General features: G+C 35.1%; 1 protein-coding gene across 3 annotated transcripts in view; it reads right to left on the bottom strand.

Annotated features, from left to right (window-relative positions):
- Positions 1–25,299, bottom strand: part of LOC133193468 (atrial natriuretic peptide receptor 1-like) — a 265,764-nt gene that overhangs the window by 154,838 nt on the left and 85,627 nt on the right. Inside the window, exon 1 of one of the 3 annotated variants that reach the window (XM_061329425.1) lies at positions 10,770–11,662. The exons of the other annotated variants lie outside the window; for them this stretch is intronic. Coding sequence (XP_061185409.1) covers positions 10,770–11,481 — 712 coding nt within the window. The 5' untranslated portion in view covers positions 11,482–11,662. Of the gene's footprint in view, positions 1–10,769; positions 11,663–25,299 lie in introns of those variants that run through there. 3 annotated transcript variants of the gene reach the window in all.

A 25,299-nucleotide genomic window follows, 5' to 3' on the forward strand; every position in this document is an offset into this window, starting at 1 on the left:
GCACTTTCACTCTATTATCAACAGTCCCCCCTTTCCACAGAACCCCTTAGTGGGGCTATATATTCCACAATTTTGGAAAAGGCAAATTACTTATCATAACCATGTAGTTAGTTTGTCTGCTAAATTCCCAGGGATAGAGAAGATTTTCAAAGAATTGATGCATTTAAACAATATAAAAAATAGAGCCCCTCTCGTAGACCTTGGTCACGTTTTACAAAAAAAAAAGAGGCCCAAGGGCCTTAACGGTCACCTGAGTATAATACTGACAACAATTTAGAGGATCCATAGAGTATAAAATGAACTGAAAGGTGAAGCTTTGTTCCCCAAAAGCAAGAAAAATAGGGTGATCAGGATCAACAATATTATTAGTCTAGTATTCATTAACAGTTCATAAATTAGGTTCTAATCTGTTCCCCATTTATCACTCTCACCAGACAGTATGTAAACAAACTATCAGTGCTTCTGTACTCTTTTAATTCCTTGTTGAAATCTCTTACATTGGCCTCCCTTGGTCTTTGATGAACATTTAATAACACAAGTTATTTTTGTCTCATTTTTATTTATCTATTATTTACAAGTCTACCTGATCATTAAAACTATGAAAGTACTTTTTGTATTATACAATAAAATTATTTACAGTGATTAATTATCACAAGTAAATGGCAAAGGGGAATAACTCCTCTCAGTAGAATACAAATTAATAGAGCCCTGGCCTGGACCAAAACACTTGACCAAATGGTCCTGATGTTCAAAAATCTGGTAAAAATACCCTTTCTTATTAAAACTTTTACTCTTTTTGCCTCTGATATGCCCAGGTGCAAAGAAGATTTTTAAAGCATTAATGCATTTTCACTCTATAATTAATAGAGCCCCGCCCTAACATCAGAATCTCTGATCCAGGGGTCATGAAATTCACAATTTTGGAAGAGGCATCCTTGCTTATCATAATTTGTTTAAATAATACCCAGGAGTAGAGAAGAAGAAATAATGCACTTTCACTATATGATCTATATAGCCCCGCCCTAGCACCAGAACCCCTGACCCTGGGACTATGAATTTCACAATTTTGGTAGAGTCACTCTTGCTTATTATAACTATGTATTCAATTTGTTTCAATAATACCAAGGGGTAGAGAAGAAGATTTTCAATGAAATAATGCACTTTCACTATATGATCTATATAGCCCCGCCCTAGCACCAGAACCCCTAACCCTGGGGCCATGAATTTCAAAATTTTGGTGGAGGGCTCAGTGCTTATTATAATCATGCCAACAGTTTGACTGCTTGATGTCCAGGAGTAAAAATAGATTATTTTTAAAGATTGCATTAATTTTGATGGTTTTGGCCCCACCCCTCAGGCCCCAGGGGGGCAGGGGCCACGAATTTCAAAATTTTTGTTCCCCTTCACCCATAGATGCTATATGCCAAAATTGGTTGAAATTGGTTTGCTGGTTCCAGAGAAGAAGCTGAAAATGTTCAAAAGTTTACGACCGAAGGACGACGGACGACGCACGACAACGGCTGAAAAGAGATAGCAATAGGTCACCTGAGTGACTCAGGTGACCTAAAAAAAAACCCAAAAAAAATACGCCTAAGATCAAAGGTTTAAGTTGATTGTAAAATTTTACAGAATTGATAATTCTGTTTGAAATTCCTAGCTTAAAATTATCTTGTTAAATTCGTTTTAAAACGATTAAAACCATTTTTTAACATTTGTAATATAGAGAGTAATAAGCATAGTTAAATTTTGGTCTTTTGTAAAACGGGCCCCAGAACCCCTGAACAAGGAGCCATGACATTCACAATTTTGGAAAAGGCGTCTATGCTCATCATAACTATATACTTGGTTTGTTTCCTTAATACACTGGAGCAAAGAAGATTTTCACAGAAATAATGCATTTTCACTAAAAAATCACTATTAAATCAATAGAACCCCCTCCCGCAGTACCCCTCGCCCCGGGGGGGTCTCAAACTTCACAATTTTGAAAGAGGCACCCTTGAATTGAAGTGATATCACTTATTCGAATAGGTGATATCACCTTTTCGAGATGAATAGGTGATATCACCTATTCGAATAATTGATATAACCAATTCGAATAGGTGATATCACCTATTCAATTGGAATGAGTGATATCACAAATTGGAATAGGTGATATCACCTAATTGCAATTCTTACATTATAAAATAATGAATGCTCCCTTCCTCAAGACTATCTAGTTTTCCATTGGCCCCAAGAAAATTTGGGCTGCCCAGTTAATCCAAAACATTTTAAAGACTTTATGTTATCGATCCCTGTAAAGATATATAAATTGCACTCGCAGATTAGTTTTGCAAAATTTATTGATAGTTTCTGAGTTCTCTCAGTTATGATTATTCGTGTTCAAAAAGAATGAATTGTATAAATCTTGTCACCTGACTCACGAGATTTTTCGATAACATTAACAAATTATAAACTAAAGTGAAAGTAAACGAGGCTTTCAGAGTCTCTAGTCTTGAGAGGAGTTTTATTTCATGAATAATTTGAATAGATTATATCACCTTTCCGATTAAGTGATATCACCATTTCAATATGATAAGGTGATATGACCTATTCGAATAGGTGATACCACCAATTCAGAAGCTGAGTAGGTGATATCACTTATTCGAATAGGTGGTGATACTGGTATCACCAATTGAATAGGTGATATCACTTATTCGATTAGGTGATATCACCTATTTGAATAGGTGATATCACTTTATGGCAGTAAATACCGAAACGGCGCCTCAGAGAGGAAACTGAAAATAATGGAATGTTTGCGACGGACAAAACAAATAGCAATAAATTAAATGAACTTAATACAACATTGAGTACTTAGAGACCGGTCCTTTGGCTGAGACCGTATTTATAAACCGAGGTCCCGTGTCGTAGAAGATGCTGGCACGAAAAAGATCCCTCACTGTTCAATGGCCCTGAGTGCAGAGTATACGTCAAAATTTGCAGCTCTCACCGCCAATTGGTGGCGTCTCAATATGAGTGAAAAATTCTGGAAAGGGACGTTAATCAAAGAACAAACAAACAAAAACATTAAGTAAATTCGTTATCAATGACCCCCCCTCCCCCCCCCCAACCGAACAAGCATTCACATAGGAACACTAACTTTATCGGATTTTTTTTTTTTAGATTTTGGAATCTCGGAATCTCTCTCTCTCTCTCTCTCTCTCTCTCTCTCTCTCTGTATTACAAACTCAAAGCACGATTAGAAAGGATATACACTTCTTTCATGAGCCTATTTGAATAGGTGATATCACTTTATGGCAGTAAATACCGAAACGGCGCCTCAGAGAGGAAACTGAAAATAATGGAATGTTTGCGACGGACAAAACAAATAGCAATAAATTAAATGAACTTAATACAACATTGAGTACTTAGAGACCGGTCCTTTGGCTGAGACCGTATTTATAAACCGAGGTCCCGTGTCGTAGAAGATGCTGGCACGAAAAAGATCCCTCACTGTTCAATGGCCCTGAGTGCAGAGTATACGTCAAAATTTGCAGCTCTCACCGCCAATTGGTGGCGTCTCAATATGAGTGAAAAATTCTGGAAAGGGACGTTAATCAAAGAACAAACAAACAAAAACATTAAGTAAATTCGTTATAAATGACCCCCCCTCCCCCCCCCCAACCGAACAAGCATCCACATAGGAACACTAACTTTATCGGATTTTTTTTTTTAGATTTTGGAATCTCGGAATCTCTCTCTCTCTCTCTCTCTCTCTCTGTATTACAAACTCAAAGCACGATTAGAAAGGATATACACTTCTTTCATGAGTCTATAGTTATTATTTATATTTAAGGTATCTTCAACCCCATGTGACGTCATAGGTTTTGAGCTTCGTTGAAAATAAGAATGATTCTCATTTAAAAAAATTGCTTTCATTTGGTGTAATAGAAATATTGTAAAAATATCTTTCAATAGTATATTTCTTTTATAGTTTGTCAATAGTAAAGAAAAAAGTTTGGCAAGGGCAATTACTTCTACTTATGTTTTTTTTTTCATACATGTTCATAGTTATACTTCTAATTGAAAATTTCCCTGATACTAGTATTAAGAATTTAAATATATTTATAAAATAATAGTTAAAATTTAATATAATGATTATTTCGTAAATTCAAGCCGTTTTTAAGCATCTTTATTAAGGTTGTTTACCGAAATGCTCCATATTTACATTTTTATATATATGATTATATTTTAATTTATGTCTGACATCTTTAAAAAAATGTTGCCTATGTATTTTATAATATCAAACAAAAGTTTAAAAAAAATTATTTCTACTTTGAAAAAAGGTTTTGGATTTTCCTTTATTAAATATAGATATTATTTCTACATATTTATGGAGGATGAATTCTAAAATTAGAAGAACATTTCGTTTTAAATTATATATATTGATATCTTCTATATATTGGATATCATCTTCCACTTTTTTAAAATCCCCTGCCCCCTCCCCCTTTTTTGAAATTGCCAGATTCGTCTAAAAAATGGTGAACAACCTATCAACCCGAATTACTTACCATGCACATGTACATGTATTCAGTTTATTTCTAGTTGACAGATTTTTTAATTTTTATGAAATAATATTTTTCTGAAATGACCATAAATGAACATGAAATTTCAAAAATGGATAACATTACAATTATTGAAATATGTATCAAAATATTAAACAAAGTGACAATCACTTTTCTCAATGATAACTAAAACATGTACATCATATTGCAATGCTGTGAGGAATTTTAATTTCAATAGAGATTGGTTCATAGTAGTTCATTCATTGATGGAATCATAGGCGTTCATTCATTGATTCATTGTCTAGTATTCCCTTTAGGTGTTTAGTGATGCCTTTAGAGTTAAACAAAAAGGTTTACAGAACTGAAAAAAAATATATTATGTAATATATCCACCGCGATAAAAATATTAAAAGTTGTAATATCAAGGAAGCTATGAGACTAGTGTTTTAAAATGTTCTTGTGTATATTAATTAAAATGTCTCCAAGCCCGATGTTTATTCACTTAGTATTACATGTGGTAGCTAAACACAGTTTCGTATAAAATCCAGGGGTTTTCCCAGAGAGAAGAATAATGGGAAGGGATTTGCCTGCTATTTATGGGAGGTCTATATATAGTAGGCCTAAAAACTGGAGTTCTATATCTGGGAAACTAGAGATGGTACCATCACCATTTTTTCACAGAAGTGGTAACTGACCACTAGTAGCCTACCCTCAAAATTTCAGACCCCGGGACAGGGGACTTCGATGTCCCCGAACCCGATGTTTATTCATATAGTATTATATAGTAGGCCTAAAAACTGGAGTTCTATATCTGGGAAACTAGAGATGGTACCATCACCATTTTTTCACAGAAGTGGTAACTGACCACTAGTAGCCTACCCTCAAAATTTCAGACCCCGGGACAGGGGACTTCGATGTCCCCGAACCCGATGTTTATTCATATAGTATTATATAGTAGGCCTAAAAACTGGAGTTCTATATCTGGGAAACTAGAGATGGTACCATCACCATTTTTTCACAGAAGTGGTAACTGACCACTAGTAGCCTACCCTCAAAATTTCAGACCCCGGGACAGGGGACTTCGATGTCCCCGAACCCGATGTTTATTCATATAGTATTATATAGTAGGCCTAAAAACTGGAGTTCTATATCTGGGAAACTAGAGATGGTACCATCACCATTTTTTCACAGAAGTGGTAACTGACCACTAGTAGCCTACCCTCAAAATTTCAGACCCCGGGACAGGGGACTTCGATGTCCCCGAACCCGATGTTTATTCATATAGTATTATATAGTAGGCCTAAAAACTGGAGTTCTATATCTGGGAAACTAGAGATGGTACCATCACCATTTTTTCACAGAAGTGGTAACTGACCACTAGTAGCCTACCCTCAAAATTTCAGACCCCGGGACAGGGGACTTCGATGTCCCCGAACCCGATGTTTATTCATATAGTATTATATAGTAGGCCTAAAAACTGGAGTTCTATATCTGGGAAACTAGAGATGGTACCATCACCATTTTTTCACAGAAGTGGTAACTGACCACTAGTAGCCTACCCTCAAAATTTCAGACCCCGGGACAGGGGACTTCGATGTCCCCGAACCCGATGTTTATTCATATAGTATTATATAGTAGGCCTAAAAACTGGAGTTCTATATCTGGGAAACTAGAGATGGTACCATCACCATTTTTTCACAGAAGTGGTAACTGACCACTAGTAGCCTACCCTCAAAATTTCAGACCCCGGGACAGGGGACTTCGATGTCCCCGAACCCGATGTTTATTCATATAGTATTATATAGTAGGCCTAAAAACTGGAGTTCTATATCTGGGAAACTAGAGATGGTACCATCACCATTTTTTCACAGAAGTGGTAACTGACCACTAGTAGCCTACCCTCAAAATTTCAGACCCCGGGACAGGGGACTTCGATGTCCCCGAACCCGATGTTTATTCATATAGTATTATATAGTAGGCCTAAAAACTGGAGTTCTATATCTGGGAAACTAGAGATGGTACCATCACCATTTTTTCACAGAAGTGGTAACTGACCACTAGTAGCCTACCCTCAAAATTTCAGACCCCGGGACAGGGGACTTCGATGTCCCCGAACCCGATGTTTATTCATATAGTATTATATAGTAGGCCTAAAAACTGGAGTTCTATATCTGGGAAACTAGAGATGGTACCATCACCATTTTTTCACAGAAGTGGTAACTGACCACTAGTAGCCTACCCTCAAAATTTCAGACCCCGGGACAGGGGACTTCGATGTCCCCGAACCCGATGTTTATTCATATAGTATTATATAGTAGGCCTAAAAACTGGAGTTCTATATCTGGGAAACTAGAGATGGTACCATCACCATTTTTTCACAGAAGTGGTAACTGACCACTAGTAGCCTACCCTCAAAATTTCAGACCCCACGACTAATGTTTAAATTTTGAATTGCGAACTGCGTTCTGGAATGCAGTTCATTTTTGAATTGCGAATTGCGAACTGCGAACTGCGTTCCAAAATCTGATTGCCGTACAGGTATACAGGATAATTAAATCATACCTAGTCACATCATAAGCCAGAAAAATCGAGGGAACTGTCCTCATCTTAAAGCAGATAATGTTTAGTTAATGAATATTTTTATGGGGCGTAAATCGGATTACTAGTGATCTGAGGTAAATACTCATACGTTAAAAGACTCCTCAAAGAACACGGGGATTAATCAATACAGGGCATCGTATTATAGACTTATAGCTGTGCTCAGGAAAAAGAGCCTCGGGACATTTACACTAGACTTCTGTAAGCTAGTAAATCACTTATTCAATGATCATAAACCGGGTTGTTTTTGTGTATGTTTGATAAATGTAAAAGCGATAATTAAGGTACACACACATGTACGTATACATGTCAACTTTCCCGATTTAGTCGGGATCCTCTCGATTTTACCCTTCGGTCCCGCTTTCAGCTCGGAAAAGCAAAATTGCCCTAAAATCCCGATTTGAAAAAAAAAATCACCCTCAAATTTCCGATTTTCAGAATTTGATCGTACATAGATTCCTCACAATCACTTCATATTTACTGTTCCTTGGAAATTCCTATGTGTTTTACCTGCTCTTTGCTCTGAACAATGATTTTATAATTTTACAATAGATTATTACTGTTGATTATCTTCACTTTTTTTTTCATTTCATGATATTGACGAATTCTAAATAAATTTTGAATACATGTAATTACAATTAAACGGCATCTCAAAAAAAGGTCATGATTAAAGTTTGGTTATATATTTTTTTTTTCGAAATGTTGTTCCCGATGTCTTCCTCATATGATTTAACAAGTCTAATCAGTTACGTATTTGTTTTTCATATATGCACTATAATATAATTGAGATAGTTTCAGTGCAGTCCAAACTAAGATTCCTTCTCAGGTTACTGTAGGAAAGCTTACTTCTGGAAAATCTGCACCGTCTGCAATCAATGTGAAAGCTATGCCAGGAAATACAACTACGAGATTATTTATATCAATACAGAACAGTTACCGCTCCTAGTATGTTTCGTTAACACTTTATGGGAGATAAAAATTGACATTTTCTGGTAGTATATTAAGTTAACTCTCTGCTCATTTCACATCAAGTAAATTTTTTTCCGTAGCATTTGTACAAACTCTCGTCTGTCATATATTCTACTGAAGGTGACTAAAACATTAATAAAGTTCACAAATGTCATGAATATTTAGGGGAAAAAATAAATGAAATTAAAAAATTATCAGATATGTACTTTTGCTATGTAACTTCTCTTCTTGTGATCTCTAATGAACAGATGTGTCTTCCCACAAATTTTTTATTAAAATAGAAAATATTCTATTTTAATAAATTTGTGGGAAGACATGTGACAAAAAATAATTTCAAGCATTTGATCATAGCTTTAAGTTTATCTTCACACCACAAACTACCCGATTCAAACCTAACAATACTACATAGACAGGCAGTCCATAGAAACATTGAGTATTTATTAAAATAAATTTATTTCAATTCTACTTTTAAAGTGCCAACGAATTGATATCGTATTCTCAAAGATTTGGATTATGGTTCCTGTTCTGATTACACGCAATTGAATGTACATGTTTGTGTCATAAAAGTGTTCGTTACAGATAAATTCCCGTTTAAAAAAAAACTAATTCATGAATCTCCCCTCCAAGTAAGTACATTCTTGGTCTGAATTTTTATTATGAAGTGAAAAATATATTGTTAACTTTCAGTATGAAAATATTGTTTGCTGGATGGGGGGGGGGGGGGGGGGTGATCTGATTTCAAACACCTACTCGACTTCGGCCGAAAAAAATGACATACTTCCTGGATACTTTACGTATTTTTGGCACTAGTATGTATACAAGTATAGCTTTTTCAAAAAGCTTTGCAGTCTTTAGCAACATCCTTGAACAGTAAACTGACATACACCAATCAGAGCGTATTATTCTTAAGTACTGTAGTTCCCGGCTCTCACTGAGACGTTAGCCCTACCATATAAACAAAGGGGAAAAAAATAAACATCAATTTCAATGTTTGCATGCAAAAAAAAAGTGCTAACCATGAGAATTTAAAATTACTTAATAAAAGTTGCTATAAAAAGTTAAATTTTTGGTTCATTTATCGCAGTGTTTCCTCTTCCTCGTTTTGTCGATTTTTTAAAGATTGAAAAAATCTTGAAAAATTCTTAAGTCGTACGAAAATTAAATCACCAGAAAATTACCTCCCTTGCCTTGAACGACATTTCAACCGATGAAATAACTTTTCACATCATGCATTTTCTACCAATCACAGAGGAGAGGAAGTGCATAGTCTGAAGACTGTAAAATACCTCGACTCAGTCTGTTAACCGTCTTCCAAGGAAGACAGAGTCTGTAAATAAATCCCCCAATCAAAACGAGCAAAGCTGTGGCGTGAATTAGCTGAATAACAGTTTATTACACCTGGGTATAATATCAATAATATATAGCAAAACTTGAGTGCACAGTTTTGTTCAAAGTATATACATTTAATGGAATAACAAGAGTGTTCCAAGGGACGCATGTGTTTATATCTGCTTTATAGCTTCATCAATGATGTACCGGTAAATAAATCTAAGAGTGGTCAGCTATTTATTTACTACTTGCACGATAGTTCATGTGTTTGCCTGCAAAGAAAAATAGTACTTCACTGCGATAGAATCTGACGATCAAAGAAAATATGGGTCCCCTATCCTCAAATGAATGATTAAACAGAAATTATTAGAAATAATTATTTATCATTTTATTAATACGTGTCTCCAACAATCCTCCAAATGAGATTTCAGTTTGTACGTTACTGCAATTGTCAGTCTACAAAATCCATCAGAATACATTACAAGAGGTAATAACATATATAGGTCATTTGCAATGACATACTAAAGTTTTAATCTATTTCCAATGAGGGTTCGAAAGTTATGTCTTGGATAGAAGATGTAAAAAACATATTCTTTCCTTATGATAAATTACAATATTATTAAAATTCTTATATACTAGTACTGCAGAGCATTAACCTGTACTATGTGTATTTTTCATACTTGAGTATTGCACTGAACTAAAAACCAGTAACAGTTAACTTACAAGCATATCTCGAACTTTAATATATTTAAAACGCAGAAACTTTACGAAAAACAAACAACAAATATACATTCCCCAGCCGGATGTTTTATACCCATAAAATGAACACTTTTAGTCATTTTTTTTCAACTCAAGTGTTTAGATTATTTTGTTCCCAATTGTATTATTTTGAATTAAAATAAATATTTATTTTTTTGACATCAGTAAAATGATATTTTATTCAGCTTCGTGGATTGAAACAATGAATTTGTGTGTAATGGTCAAGTGATATAAAATTTTTTAAAAAAGTCTTACGACAGGCCAGAAATTACTTTCACTTACTTTGATATCCTTTCACACTGTGATATCATTTTGATATCTTTTCACACTATGAAAGAAATCACTTTTATTCAATAATTTATTCAATAAATAACAGTAATTCACTATTGAAAATGCAATAAATTAAATTAGCTTTTCATGATGTAATATAATGTTAAGAATAACCTGAAGATGTTCATTTATCCATCTAAGGGCATGTCACTCTAGTTTCCTTAAACTACCCTAAAATTGGAAGTCTTTGATGTGCAGTGTTTAGAGCTTAACTTTAAAAATAATTGATAAAATTCCTCCTACCTGAATACAGACCACCAATTCTCTTAGTCAACAGGTCGTCCAAACTTTGGAACGTATTTGTGTATGAGGTAATGTCAGCGTACTTTGATCCTATCATAACTGTGTTGAACGAATCCCCAGCGAAAGAATAGTACTCAGGAAAAAGTGATGTAAATTCGGTGGGGTCTTTTTCATAGATGACCTTAAATTTGTCCCATTTATAGTAGGAGAGGATTTGGATTACTATCCTGATCAAATCACCAAAGCTCGTCCCAATCCGGGTAAGTGTATGCTTGTCAAACTTGTCCTCAAAGTAGAATGCGGACAAAGCCCCAGGGGTAATGAGGGGGATGTTCCAACGGGAAGCGTACTGCGCTACAGAGTTGACAGCCAGATCTCGTACAGGGCCAAAGAAAATGTGCGCTTTTTGGTCTTTCATCTCAAATGCCTCTATAGTAGCGTCAATTTCCGAGCATTTTGAATTTTTATAAACTACTTTTAGATCCACGCCTGGTAAAATTTGCATTTCTTTAACCTTCTCAATACCCAGTGAAATAGCAGGCCTCACTTTGGAAAGGCCAAACAAATTACATTCGTGATTTATGTTTGGAGCCAAAACACAAATGGAAACCTCATGAGCTGCATATACTCCAAACATTTTGAAACTTAACATCAATAACCACATATACTTCCATATTTGGAATATTTTCATCTGCTGATAATGTAAAGACATGACGAACACTATAATTCCTGAATTTTGAAAACCATTCGAACACCTCAAATACTATAACACATACATTGCGTGTCAGCTTCGTGTGCATCTACACTTCACAGAAACCACACTCCTCCCAAATGGTCACACAGAAACTTAATCTAAATACTACATAATATCAAGATTTCCATTTGACAAGAAACCGAAGTGGTGACAGACTGGGGGCACTGCGGGGAAGTCTTTTTGTAAAAGGTCTTATCCGTCTCCGGTGTGAAAGAGAGGGGACCATTTATTGCCCCAACATTCGACTTCCTATAAAAAATCATGCCAACTTGTTTTGTTTACCTCCTATCTAAATAAAAAAAAATTAAAATGGCATTCAAGATTTAACCCTGTTTTGCGTGTGATGCACGAAGATTACGGTAAAACCGGAAATAGCTGAAATCCGGTTCATAATGGTGCTGACCTCGAAACATATATATTGAATAACCTACACATCAGAATTATAGCCTGAGCTTAGTATTACAGACATCAAATATTTACAAACCTTCATAACAGAACTATAGCTTAGTATTTCAGACACACATATCTACAAATAACCTACACAACAGGACTGTAACCTCAGATTTATACATGTATGTATATACTAATACACACAACCTACATACATGTACAACAGAATTATAGCCTCAGCAGACACCAAATATTTACAGGTAACCTACACAATAAAATTGTAGTCTTAGCTTAGCAGACACTATCTATAAAATGACCTGCACAACACAACTATAGTCTCAGCTTAGTATTGCAGACACCAATATTTACAACAGATAAAAATAATTTACTTGATTTCTCCATGTCACTAAAGGATAAGACTTTCGTTTTTCAATGCAAATTAACGCGAGTAACGCAGATGGGCTTTTACTGAATATGCGAAATTCTTAACAATTAAATAAAATGTAATACCAGCACGTTAAGTGTTTTCCTTTAAATGTACTCTTCATCAATGTACCAGGGTAACGAGGATATTGCACTGGTGAGCTGTAATGTTGTCCATGGGCTTTTTGTATTATTTATTTTGTATGATTTAGTATTTCAAATGATAAACACATCAACGGTCTGAAATTGAAGATTTTAATAAAGGAAATTTTGTTTACGAAAGATATTTTAAAACGTTTTCCTATTCAAGAAAAAAGAAGAAAATCAGCCTGTAATTGGAAAATGATGATTTTAGTGTCAAAAGAGTAAATACCATTTTCAAGTGAGTGAAATTTTGATGAAATTGAAAAAAATAGATAACAAAATAACATTTTTAGAAAATACTTTATGCAAACATAACAGTAATTTCTTTCGGAGGGGGTCTCCAAACATATCCGGGTGACCCTGATTGACTATGGAAAGTTACCATCATCCCATATTCATCTGCTTTCCTGCCAAATTTGACTGAACTACACCCTCTTTGGAATTAAATTCTCTAGATCCAGTAACTTTCGAAGTTTTCCGAATAAAAATGGTACTACATGAAGCTCTGATTTGAACATGATGTTTAAGAGTATTACAAGCGTGACGGATTATTTCATAAACAATCTATTTTGTGTGTTAAGGGTCCTCTATACACCCCAGCTTATGTTCTCATATTACTGAGCATTACTTTTAACAAGCATATCAACCTTTAAAAACTGACCAAAAATTGAAATCCCATATTCATCTGCTTTATATACTGATTTTTATACTGATTTTTTTCAAAAAAAATTTTTTTTTTATAAGTTTGAAGATTTTTTTCCCCACCGAGTTATGATAAGAAGCTGCAGAACTGTACACCAAACGGTGTTTGGGACAGTTGAATGGTAAATAAAGTATGAGAAATAGGAGTAAAATATACGATTAATTATCGGATACCATTCTTAAAGCGGGGAAAAGCATAAAATACAAGAAATAATACCCGATGTGAGCGACAAAAAAGCGGCCGCGTTTTCCAAGGTTTTTACAACGCTTGGATCTGTAGCTCTCTGCTTTATCTGTCCGAATTTTCTCAAGCAGAGAGCTACAGTTCTGCAGCTATTAGATAAGTAGAAAAAAAACAAAAACTAGAAGTGAACACGATTTATCAATATTTATAAACACACATTGAGACTGATATTATTGAAAATCGGTGTGCAAAAATATCAACTTTCACAACAGACTTTGTTGTTGATATCGCAATGGATCAATAAGCCTGAAACTATAAATAAACCAGAGCGCTAGAGCATTTTTTAGTTAATATACCTGTTATTTACGAATTATTATGCTACAAAAACTCAAAGGTCTGCTGGGTTTTCTTTTTATTGAAAATATCGACACCTTTTTCTTTCGGTCACGCCGTGATCATGGTATGTGTTCATTGTTTATGATTAGGGTGTCGTTCTCAATTTACTGCATACTTTTTCCTTGGCAAAATCCTCATCTTAAGCGTTTGTAAGACTCTCTTTTAGGCGGTGCCAGACAAATCATCAGTGCAAAAACTGTATAAAACCGGAAGTAAAAGTATTCTCAACATACATGTACGTCACAAGTCCAGGCCTCTAAGTGGCCTCTAAAATTTAGGCGCCAGCTGGCGCCTTATAAAAAAACATCAGTCGCCAGTGCAAATTTTTAGTCGCCCAGGCAAATTTTTGAAGGCGCCAACTTAAAAAGTTAATAGTAATCAATATAGGGACCTATGACGTGACTAAGTAAACATGACATGTCAATTGCTAAAAATAATTTCCTTTTCTTTTAAATTTCCTTTTTGCTTTTTCAGAAAAATTGTTTAAAATGTTAAAATTTCCGGAATTCGACAACCGCTTAGTCAATTTAAATAAGGATGAACTTTTCTTATTTTATAAATCTCTGTTTAAAAGCAGAATGTATATAACTATGATAACAAGTTCTTGTTGATTTAACTATAATAATAGTTTTTCACCAAAATGCAACCATTCAACAGCAACCTTACTGTTTGGCACGACTAAACACGTTCTTGACATCTTAAATTTAATATTTTACTTCAGAAATCCTAAAACTTCCCCGTTATATTGCCATTTGGTACTGAAAAAATGTATCGCAACACGATATTTGTTGTCAACGAACCACAATACACCGAAATATCGATATTGCATGTATTCCGCAGCCCTATTATACCCGTGAAAAGGAAGTTTAGTTTCACGGGGAGGGAGGGGGGGGGGCTAAAGATAATATTTTCTGTTTCCCATTTATTTTTTTTTTATCTAAAAAATACAGGTTTTGACAAAATTGTACAATTATCTCTCTTTATATTACCCAAATAACATATGTTAACGTTTTGTGATAACATAACAACGTTTTGTGAACACTCACATATTAGATATTTATATAAATATGAAAATCATTCAAATTTTTTAATTTTTGAAAATTGACTTGGTGGTAGGCAGGAGAACAATACTATCTTTCGCAGTTCTTTGTTCTTAATAAACGGTGTATGTCCGCGGTTTTCTTTGGATCATACATCATTTAACCGAACTAATATTAAAATCATTGTCGTAAAATGATCTCCGGGCAGTCCAAGAATTACTTCCGGTTTTCATGACAATTTGTGTCTAAGAGTAGAAGAGGGAGAAAATTCGGATCAATATGTCAATGAAAATACTCGGTGAGCTCCGCGTAGGGATTCTTTGTGACAGATCAATAAGTGTTTTTACACAGGCTAATTGAATCGTCAAGATAATCAAATCGGTAAATAATACCCCCATAAAAAGTTAGCGACTTTACATAAGCAAGTTTACCAATATTCATCAAATTAATAGACCTTATACAAAATGTAAGTAGATATACACGCAAAATGAGTAACTTGTAATTTACTAGTAACATTTTATCGAGCATTCGCTGAAGAGATACTTGTAATATATTCATTATTTGTGATGATTTATAGTGCTGTATTGCGCTTTTATTTATTTTATTTGGTTAAATTGTAGATTAATTTACATGTAAATATATGTACCTCACAGTTTAAAATAACTAATACAGTAAAACAGTTCCTTATCGTAAGTCAGTGTCAGTGAGACTCGATCCATCTCTGAATCCCCCGTATTGATATGAAAGTCATGCTTTTTCGAAAGAGGCTTAAAAACAGTAAGACTCGTGTTCAGAAACACGATGAAAAAAATCCTCTAACAGAAAAGGTGCACCGCACAATTCTTATTTTTAATTTAAACTTTACCTACAACAAATATGCAAGAAAGTCTCGATGGGACATTTAATTTCGTACAACCAATCATTAAATCAGGTGTGTGGATAGATTACCCCTAATTCTTTTCTTTATTCATAGATAAAGTTTCACAAACAAGAAAATCCTTCAGGACCAGTCTGTCATTATTTCACAAGTAAAAGATAGAAAAGATCAGAATTATGTAGAGAACAATAGGAGCGTCAGAAGCTAGACCCCCCCCCCCCCCGGTAAGGCCATTGTAAGTAGTGTGATTGCAAACATTTACACCATAAGCTTGACAATTCTATTAATATAGTGGTTTGTCATTCAGCATTATCTCAAACCTTAATACAGTTAAAATCATGACAAACCAAATCTGCCCTCAAGTATTATGCAATGAAGATGAAGCCTGCTTCATCAATCATTGGCTTCAATTTTTGGCTGACAGTCTATCATCAAAACCAAGCAACCATTGTCAGAATTTAGCGAATATCGATCCCGATTCCCAAAACATGGCACTATAGAGAGTTTTCATATTAGCATTGCTTCAGTTCCGATCGCCTAATTTACGATGTGATTTAAGAACTAAATCGAAATCATGAATGGCAATATTTCAACACAGCGAGCATCGTAAGAAACACTCATGTATAGGTCTGGAGTAAATTTAGAATGAAATGACAAAGATTAACATGTTCTCTCAAGTTTTATTATGATTAATTGTGAAAGAGTTTTCTTGGCTTATTATTCAAATTTATATTGGTATCTTGTTTTATAATTCGAAATTTGAAATTTTCACAGGGATTTTTCATCATTGATGTTGTACAGTCTATGCAATACAAAAATATCTCTTTTACAAGCACAAACACCTCGGCATGCATGGCTCTGTAAAACAGACTTTAAAGTACGGATCATATCCATGTTTCATTTAGCCAAAAAGATAAATCTAATATGAATTCACCACTTCTCAATATCCTTAAATTAATCTGAAAATTCTAAATGTGTCGTCGAGTCACAACTATCCTAAATTCAGGAATGCTGCAGTAAGAATAGTCGCAGTATAGGATAGAAATGTTTGACCAGTTCTCTCTCTCCATCTCTTTCTCTCTCTCCGAAAAAAGCATAGTCATCTTTCATATCAGCAAAAGTATTTATTGGTTTGACTTCTTTGTCTTGTTTAACGTACCTGTTGTTTTTTTTAAATATTAATAATACTATTTAAAAGAGGCCTGGACACATTCGCATTGTTTACTTTTTTTAATTTCTATGCTTATTCAAACATAAAACCAGTTAAATGAATTGAACTTACATGAATTCAATGACAACGACAGTTTTAACATTTTTCATTAATACAAAACAAAATTTCAACTTTTCTTAAGTACTAAGGATAAAGTTTACTTCATGAAAGTGCAAGTATATATTTGTCAATCAAATGCGTCCCAAAATTCGTAGTTTTAATAATTTCCAGATAAAAGAAGTTTCTGCACACGCTTTTATTATATTTCGAAGTGAAATGCTATAGCAACATATAAGCCATGATATTATACAGAAAAATTGAGAAAATATTAACTTCAAATCTGTGTTCCAGCCCCTTTAAGGTACAGAACAAGAGAATATTGTAACTGTAAATATTATGGTCTCTATAATTAAGGTATGGTCTGATTACTATTATAATGACTGTGATTTTATTAGGGATTCAACAAACTAATGAACATCACTACGACTAATGTGCCGGAAAACATAATAAACTTTGCTAATTTTTCATCTAAAAGAAAGTCTGAGGTAATAAAGTTGGCCATATACCGCCGCATGTCCGCGTCTCCACAAAGGCCCCGGGCAGAAGATGGGTATTAGATGTGAAAACATCAATACACATCAGACATAAATCCGATGGTATAACTTGTATCTCTTAATAGACATAATTGATCACACGGGAACTATTGTAAAATCCCAAGGAATTACAAACGGCCCGCTGATTTCTAATAATTCCCGCGTAACGAGGGAAGCCTTTTAAAGCGCCTTGATTCTTAGTGTCTAGTTCATGATTTATGACGCTGAATGTGCACAAACAAGGAGGAATTCGGGAAGAAAGCCAATTAGATCCCTGGGTGATTCCTAAAGCATACTGCTCCTTTGGTTCTAACAAGTGCGTTAGCCAAAGAAAGCTGATGCTGGGAATGATAGAACAACTACAAACGCCAAAAAAGACAAAAATATAGAACAGAATTAGCTTAGTATTTAATCTAATTTCTCTTGATATTCATGTAGACACAAACATGCTTTGTAAAGGAAAACATTGAACACGGAACATGGTTTACTCCAATGTGCTACAAGGATCATTGGTCCCACTGACAATGAATACATGTTGAGCGCTAACGAAATTCACATTCAGTTCATACATATAAGGAAGAAAAAAGAATAAAACTTTTAAATACAGATAAAAAGAAGTGATGAAAAGAGGTGCCTCAATGTTTTTACATTAATATAATTTATTATGATGTGTGTTTTCTTCCTCGCTATAAAAAAAGAGGACAATGAAAATTTTAAGAATAAACAAAAAAAGTCATGAGCGGTTCTCTAACATATATATAACACTTTGTTTTCACACTCGGAGTTGCCTTACAAACCTAACATACTCTACTGGAATCCGTGACAATATCTCTTATTTTTGAAATAATTTTCATGCAAAACTCCTGACGAAAGTCTTTTACTTGAAATGTTTTACAAAAACACTAACCACGTGACCCTAAGATAATCATCCTGACACCTTAGAAGCAATTTGTTCCTTCATACGCGTTAATACAAAGAGGAAGCATGAGTCAGGGGTATTTCTACTAATCAGATAGGAATTAGCACGACATATGAATTTATCTGTCTTACTTAGTCACATAAGCTAGAGACAAGAGAGAGATCTATCAGGTATTCAATGTAATCGTGCACTGGGCATCGATTTGAACGTTTAGAATCTCACAGGACCGCAGTAATACAAAATGTCATCCAGCGATGAATGAGTCTAGGTATGTGATTGGATACCAAATTGACTGCGAATTTCTACTTGGCATAGGACTGGAGAAGAAAAATGAAAATATTATTGCTGCTTAAGAGAATTTTTCATTTAAGACGATGTTAAATACTTAGTTTGGAAGCAAACAATCCAATGTCAGGTCACGGGGCACTCTGAGACGTCATGGAGACGCACAGTTCCGCACAGGGAAAATTTGCCCAACACAAACTTCTACAATTAAAAAACTACTAGCTAACTCTTACAGTCATTTTATTGTGTACTTGGTTCTTAAAAACAAGTAATTTAGATTTTCATTATCGTCGGTCACGCTTTTTAACATGGTAGCCAGGATCCATCCATTAGCATGGGTGTTCCAAGACAATGGAAAATCAATTAGTTGTACATGTATATACGGAACAGTTAGAGAAGCTGCTTCATAAAACAGATTCCTGGATCAAATTTTAGTCATAACGTAACAACTTCATGTATACATGAAATTTTATGATTTGTGTAAGCAGTCTGAGTATATTTTACCTTTTTCTGCAGTTATAGTTTAATCAAAATTCAGTTGGAAGGTAATTTGAAATTATTTTTGACTAAAACAAGATGTAACAATTACATGTACTCAATGTGCACAAATGTTTTTTTTTCCCTCAAAAAATGATGGAAAGTGTGGATGAGATTAGGAACATGAAAAAAGTCTATCATTGACTCTCTTTGGGACAAAAATATATCCCCCCCCCCCCCCGCCAAATCTTGAAATTACTATACCACCTTGACGACATGCCTTTCGTCATTGAGATACGGCCTGAATACCACACATCAATTAATGATAAAGCGGTATAGCACGGAGTTTACTATCTAAATGCCTAATGACCTGGACCTTTGACCTTCAAACAAACCTATTACTTAAATTACCTGTCTGTCATCAAAGACAGTCCATCAAGTGTTTCAAAGTTTTGATAACTTATCGATCTCTGACCTTTGTGTGAGGATCATGACAAGCATTTAGGTTATGGACAACAACATACTCCAAGTTTGGGAACATTCCAATAAAATGTTTGAATTACAAACCTGGAATAGCTAGACATATAACTATGCTAAAAATATATTCATATATTATTTGCTAGACAGATAATCATATTAAAACGATACAGCTAGACAGACAGCCATGCTAAAACCATACAGCTTAGAACAAATCTCTGTTAACCTTGGACTTTCCGTAGAGTTTGACATTCTAGACGCTTGATAATTACCGTCAGTCAAATGGTGATCTAGATTCTCATTGGTTAAGAAATAAATAACATCAGAAACTTTGTTGTTGACAAGCAATAAGATGACTAAAACCCCACTTCTTTACCGTAAGAAACGCTATCATTTGTTACTCGTTGATTAATGCCCGATTGATTGATTAATTGTTGTTTAACGTCCCTCTCGAGAATTTTTCACTCATATGGAGACGCCACCACTTGCCGATGGAGGGCTACAAATTTTGACCTATACTCGGCACTCAGGGCCATTGAGCAGTGAGGGATCTTTTTCGTGCCAGCACCTACTGCGACACAGGACCTCGGTTTATACGGTCTCATCCGAAGAACCGGTATCCACGTCCCGCAGTGGGATTCGAACCCGCGACGTAAGGATAAACTCCTTACTCCGCGACTTTAGAGCATTTCTATCCCAAGTATATTTAACTCATAAAAAGCTTTGTAAATTTCAGTTTGTCGTGCCATGAAATGAAATTTTAAGAATGTCAGTCAGACTTCACTCTAGCATTTTAGTTAAAATAGAAGTGTAAAATGTGAGATACGTGGGGGGGGGGGGGGGGGGAGGGTTAGGGATGTGTATGTAGTATGTATAGGGCATATATGTGTGACTAGATCTCAAGATAAATATATTGAAATTTAGAAAAAAATTTGTGTGTGTGAGAGAAATGAAAGTTACTAACATGAACCATTTTCAACTAAAGGCCACTTAAGTCTTTTCGATGACATTTTAATGACTCCCTTGGAAATCGTCACGTATATGACGAAAGCCCCTCTTAAAAAGTCATAAAAAATTTCAACGTCGTAATAATTTTGTTGTAGAGATACCTATATTATATATTAAAATGTTACTTCGAGGTATTTCATATAGTGTTGGTAGATCCCCTCTAAATAGACGCACCGTCATGGTAGCGCTCGCTCCGTGATCGGAAGGTCGCGTGTTGCGGGTCCTTAGTAGGAGTGAAACGGTTCACCGCGGTATCGATGCACCGCGGTATTTTTTCTCGGTTTGATACACGGTGCAAAATCTCTAATTTTCGGTTCGGTTCATTTTTCGGTCGGGATCGTTATTCAGTCGGGTTTGGCATAAGGTATAACACGTTACTCAGAATAAATAAGTATAGAAAACGTAAATTTTTGATGACTGATAGCTTGTAAAATAATTTTTGACAGTCAAATAATTTTAATCAATTTCTTCTAGTCAATTTGCAAATAAAATTCGTAAAATATGTGACTAGATTTAGAAAAAGAAAGCATAAAACAACGTAGAATTTGTTTCCTTCTTTCAAAATGTATCGTATCGAAAATAACCGAACCGAGACAAAATTATACAATACGTATCGAACCGTGAAGGAGGTGTATCGTTTCACCCCTAGTCCTTAGGATGAGACCTTAAAAACCGAGGCCCCGTGTCACGGTAGGCGTTGCCACCATAAAGAACCCTCACTGCTCAATGGCCCTGAGTGCCGAGTAAAGGTCTAAATTTGAAGCCCTTCACCGGTATCTGGTGACGTCTCTATATGAGTGAAAAATTCTCAAACAACATACAAACAATCAATCAATCTAAATAGATGCTAAATTAAGCGTTTTTAGTTGGACTTGGGGTAGTTTTGGTTCTCTCTTTCTCTCTCATGATCAACACTCCACAATTTCGTGGGGGTTTTATTTCTCTACTTGTATGTAATAATTCTACTTGTTATGCTATGTTATGAATATTGATGAGTTAGGAACCAATGGGAATCTAGGTCACCATTTGAGAGACGCTAACTATGTAGCGTCGAGAATGCCACGCTTTACTGAAAGTCCAAGGATAACAGAGAATTATACTAATAGATGGCCTTGTTAAACCATACAGACAGATAACCATACAAAACCACACAGCTAGACAGTTAACTATTCTACTTCACACAGCTGAACAGATACATGTAACCATACTAAACTACACAGCTACATTGAAGACAATAACTATACAAAACCACACTGCTAGATAGATAACAATATTAAACCACACAGCTAGGCAGATAACCATACTAAACCACACAGCTAGACAGATAACCACACTAAACTTCAAAGCTAGACAAATAACCATACTAAAACAAACAACTAGATAGATAACCATACTAAACCCAACAGCTAGATATATATCTATACTAAACAACACAGCTAAACAGCTACATGTCACCATACTAAACGAAACAGTTAGACAGATAACTACATGCATACTAAACGACACAGCTTAACAGATACATGTAACCATACTAAACCACACAGCTAGACAGATAACCATACTAAACCACACAGCTAGGGAGATATCTATACTAAATCACACAGCTAGACAGATACATGTCACCATACCAAACGAAACAGCTAGACAGATAACTATACTAATCCAAACAGCTAGACAGATAACTATACTAAACCACACAGCTAGGAAGATATCTTTACTAAACCACACAGCTAGGGAGATATCTATAATAAACCACACAGCTAGGGAGATATCTATACTGAACCACACAGCTAGGGAGATATCTATACCTAACCACACAGCTAGGAAGATATCTATACTAAACCACACACCTAGGGAGATATCTATACTAAACCACACAGCTAAACAGCTACATGTCACCATACTAAACCAAACAGCTAGACAGATAGCTATACTAAACCACACAGCTTAACAGATACATGTAACCATACTAAACCACACAGCTAGTGAGATATCTATACTAAAGCACACAGCTAGGGAGATATCTATTCTAAACCACACAGCTAGGGAGATATCTATACTAAACCACACAGTTAGACAGATACATGTCACCATACTTAACCAAACAGACAACTATACTAAACCACACAGTTTAACAGATACATGTAACCATACTAAACCACACATCTATACAGATAACTATACTAAACAACACAGCTAGACAGAAAACCATACTTAACCACACAACTAGACAGATAACCATACTATTAAACAACACAACTAGACAGATAACCATAAAGCGTATTAGATCATTTCTAAAACTATCTTGTCTCTTCCGGGGGGGTGGGGGGGGGTGGGGTAATGATGTTTGTTTTTAACATATTTTATTGAAAGTCATCTCAGATGAAACGATAAATGTATTTGTGAACCCACAGCACTAAAATCGGAATCAGAAATGCGACTCTCAATGTTAGGTAGCATTGTTGTTCGATTCATTGTTTGGTAGTTACAGGCTTAGAGCTGCTACTTAGTTTCTTAAAACAAATCCATCGTCACGTTAACTCAGTTGGTAGAGCGCTCGCTCCGTGATCGGAAGGTCGTGTGTTCGAAACATGGCTGCGACTGACCTAAGTCGATGAAAATAGGTAGCAACTGTTCCTTCGCCAATCGCTCGGCATTTGACGGGAAAATTTCGGATCCTTCGGATGAGACCTTAAAAACCGAGGCCCCGTGTCACGGTAGGCGTTGGCACGATAAAGAACCCTCACTGCTTAAAGGCCCTGAATGCTGAGTAAAGGTCTAAATTTGAAGCCCTTCCCGGTATATGGTGACGTCTCTATATGAGTGAAACATTCTCGAAGGGAACGTAAAAATTATACAATCAATCAATGAAACAAATCAAGCTGTGTCTGATGAGATTGTAGATCCACTGGTTTGAATTCAAAATACTCTAAAATCACTGCACTCTTGGTTTTCTTTTTGAGTTTTATAAGAAATTATATCTTGATATGTTTCTGAATTGTAAAGTTCATTTAAGCCAGAACAAAGAATAAGCATTTTACAAAGCATTTAACTAAGTATTCTTTATTGAAAACTTCGAAAACCAAACACAACAAAAAAAAAAAAAAAACGAACACAAAAAACACCAACACATGCACAAAATTAGGTTTGACATTTAAAAAGTACCGGTATATAATTTTTAGTAAACGTAGTAAGACTGTTCTTGAAAATAAAAAAAAAACTAAGGCATTTATCTTGATATAATCGAGAAGTGTACCAGTGTATCAAAACTGTAAACAGAGTAAAATTCTGTAGACAAGTCAACTGTTCACTTTTCAAAACATCAATATTTTGGTATCCGTAACCATGGCAACATAATACATCAAGATCCCCTCATCAAAAAATACAACTAGAACTCTCATTTCATCGAAATCAAACATAATATATCTTAATTTTATTTAAATTACACCGAATCTTTAGCAGGGAAGCAATTTGAAAGATCTCTTGCGTCATTTAACTTTATTTTTGTTTACAGTAGCAATACCGTTCATCGAAGGCAAAATTTGCTATCAAGAATGAAATTTCTTGAGGTTTATAGAATTTGACCATTTAAAAAAACTTACAGACAGGCGGACACTTTACCATCACATTAGCTCTGGACTGCAACCAGTAGAGTTATATGCAGCTTAATGCATGATTTCCATTTTTATACAAAACGACCCCCCATACATACTCACACACGCCATAAAGGGGAAGGGGGAGAAAGAAATTGTAAAATCATTGTAACTGCGATTCTATCAACTCTGTGCAATTGCTGACAAGGCGCCGTTGTTGACCCTCTTAGTGGCGTGTTTCTCTGCTTCTGTTTAAATATTTCTGTATTGATTCAACCCTCTTTTAACATCTAATTTTAATGACCACCGTATGGAATAATAACTCAGTTACATAATACGCAGTCATAGAATGTCACTCAAGTGTCTCGTATGCAATGGAGTATTAATTTCCGATAAACTCTTAAGTCGACACAGATAAAACACTAAAGGTTCGCTGTTTGCATTAAGTTTAATTTGTTTTCGCGGGCCTATGGGCTTTCTCTTTGAGCAAGCATATTGCATAGGAGTTGAGCCATAAGTTTTGGTTGTTGGAGTTCAAGATGCAAAAATCAATGAAATGTTTGAAGGTTAAAGAACACGAATTCATAAAAAAGCCTTGTCTCAGTTTTCCTTTAGTGAGGACAATGAAGAAATAATTTCAATTCTAGATAAAAATATAAGTGACAAACAATTGGTTGTAGATTTTCTTACACTTCAACCTGACATGTCAAGAGAAGGACGTTATGAAGTAGGTTTTTTTTTCATATCGGTTTTGTTAGTTAAAAGAAAAGAACTTGGTATGGCAAAAAACATTTGTTGATCCTTATGCAGAGAAAACATTTTTTTCTAAACATATTGAAGAAGCAAGTAAACCAATGTCATGCACTACGTATGGACAATTTCTTAAACGAGACAAGCTACTGACAAATAAGTTGATGAATAAGTCGAATGTCAACTGACGTTGATAATTGTTAAGTCATTGTTTTTACACTGAATTGTCTACGGATTTTTTCGTTTGTCCGATCATGTCAAGGAGCACAAGGAGAGTGTGACTGGTCGACAGGGGATGCTTACTCCTC

Source organism: Saccostrea echinata, unplaced genomic scaffold (assembly GCF_033153115.1).
Source record: "Saccostrea echinata isolate AGI-Se365-2 ecotype Australia unplaced genomic scaffold, CSIRO_AGI_Sech_v1 ptg000027l, whole genome shotgun sequence".
Classification (NCBI taxonomy): domain Eukaryota; kingdom Metazoa; phylum Mollusca; class Bivalvia; order Ostreida; family Ostreidae; genus Saccostrea; species Saccostrea echinata.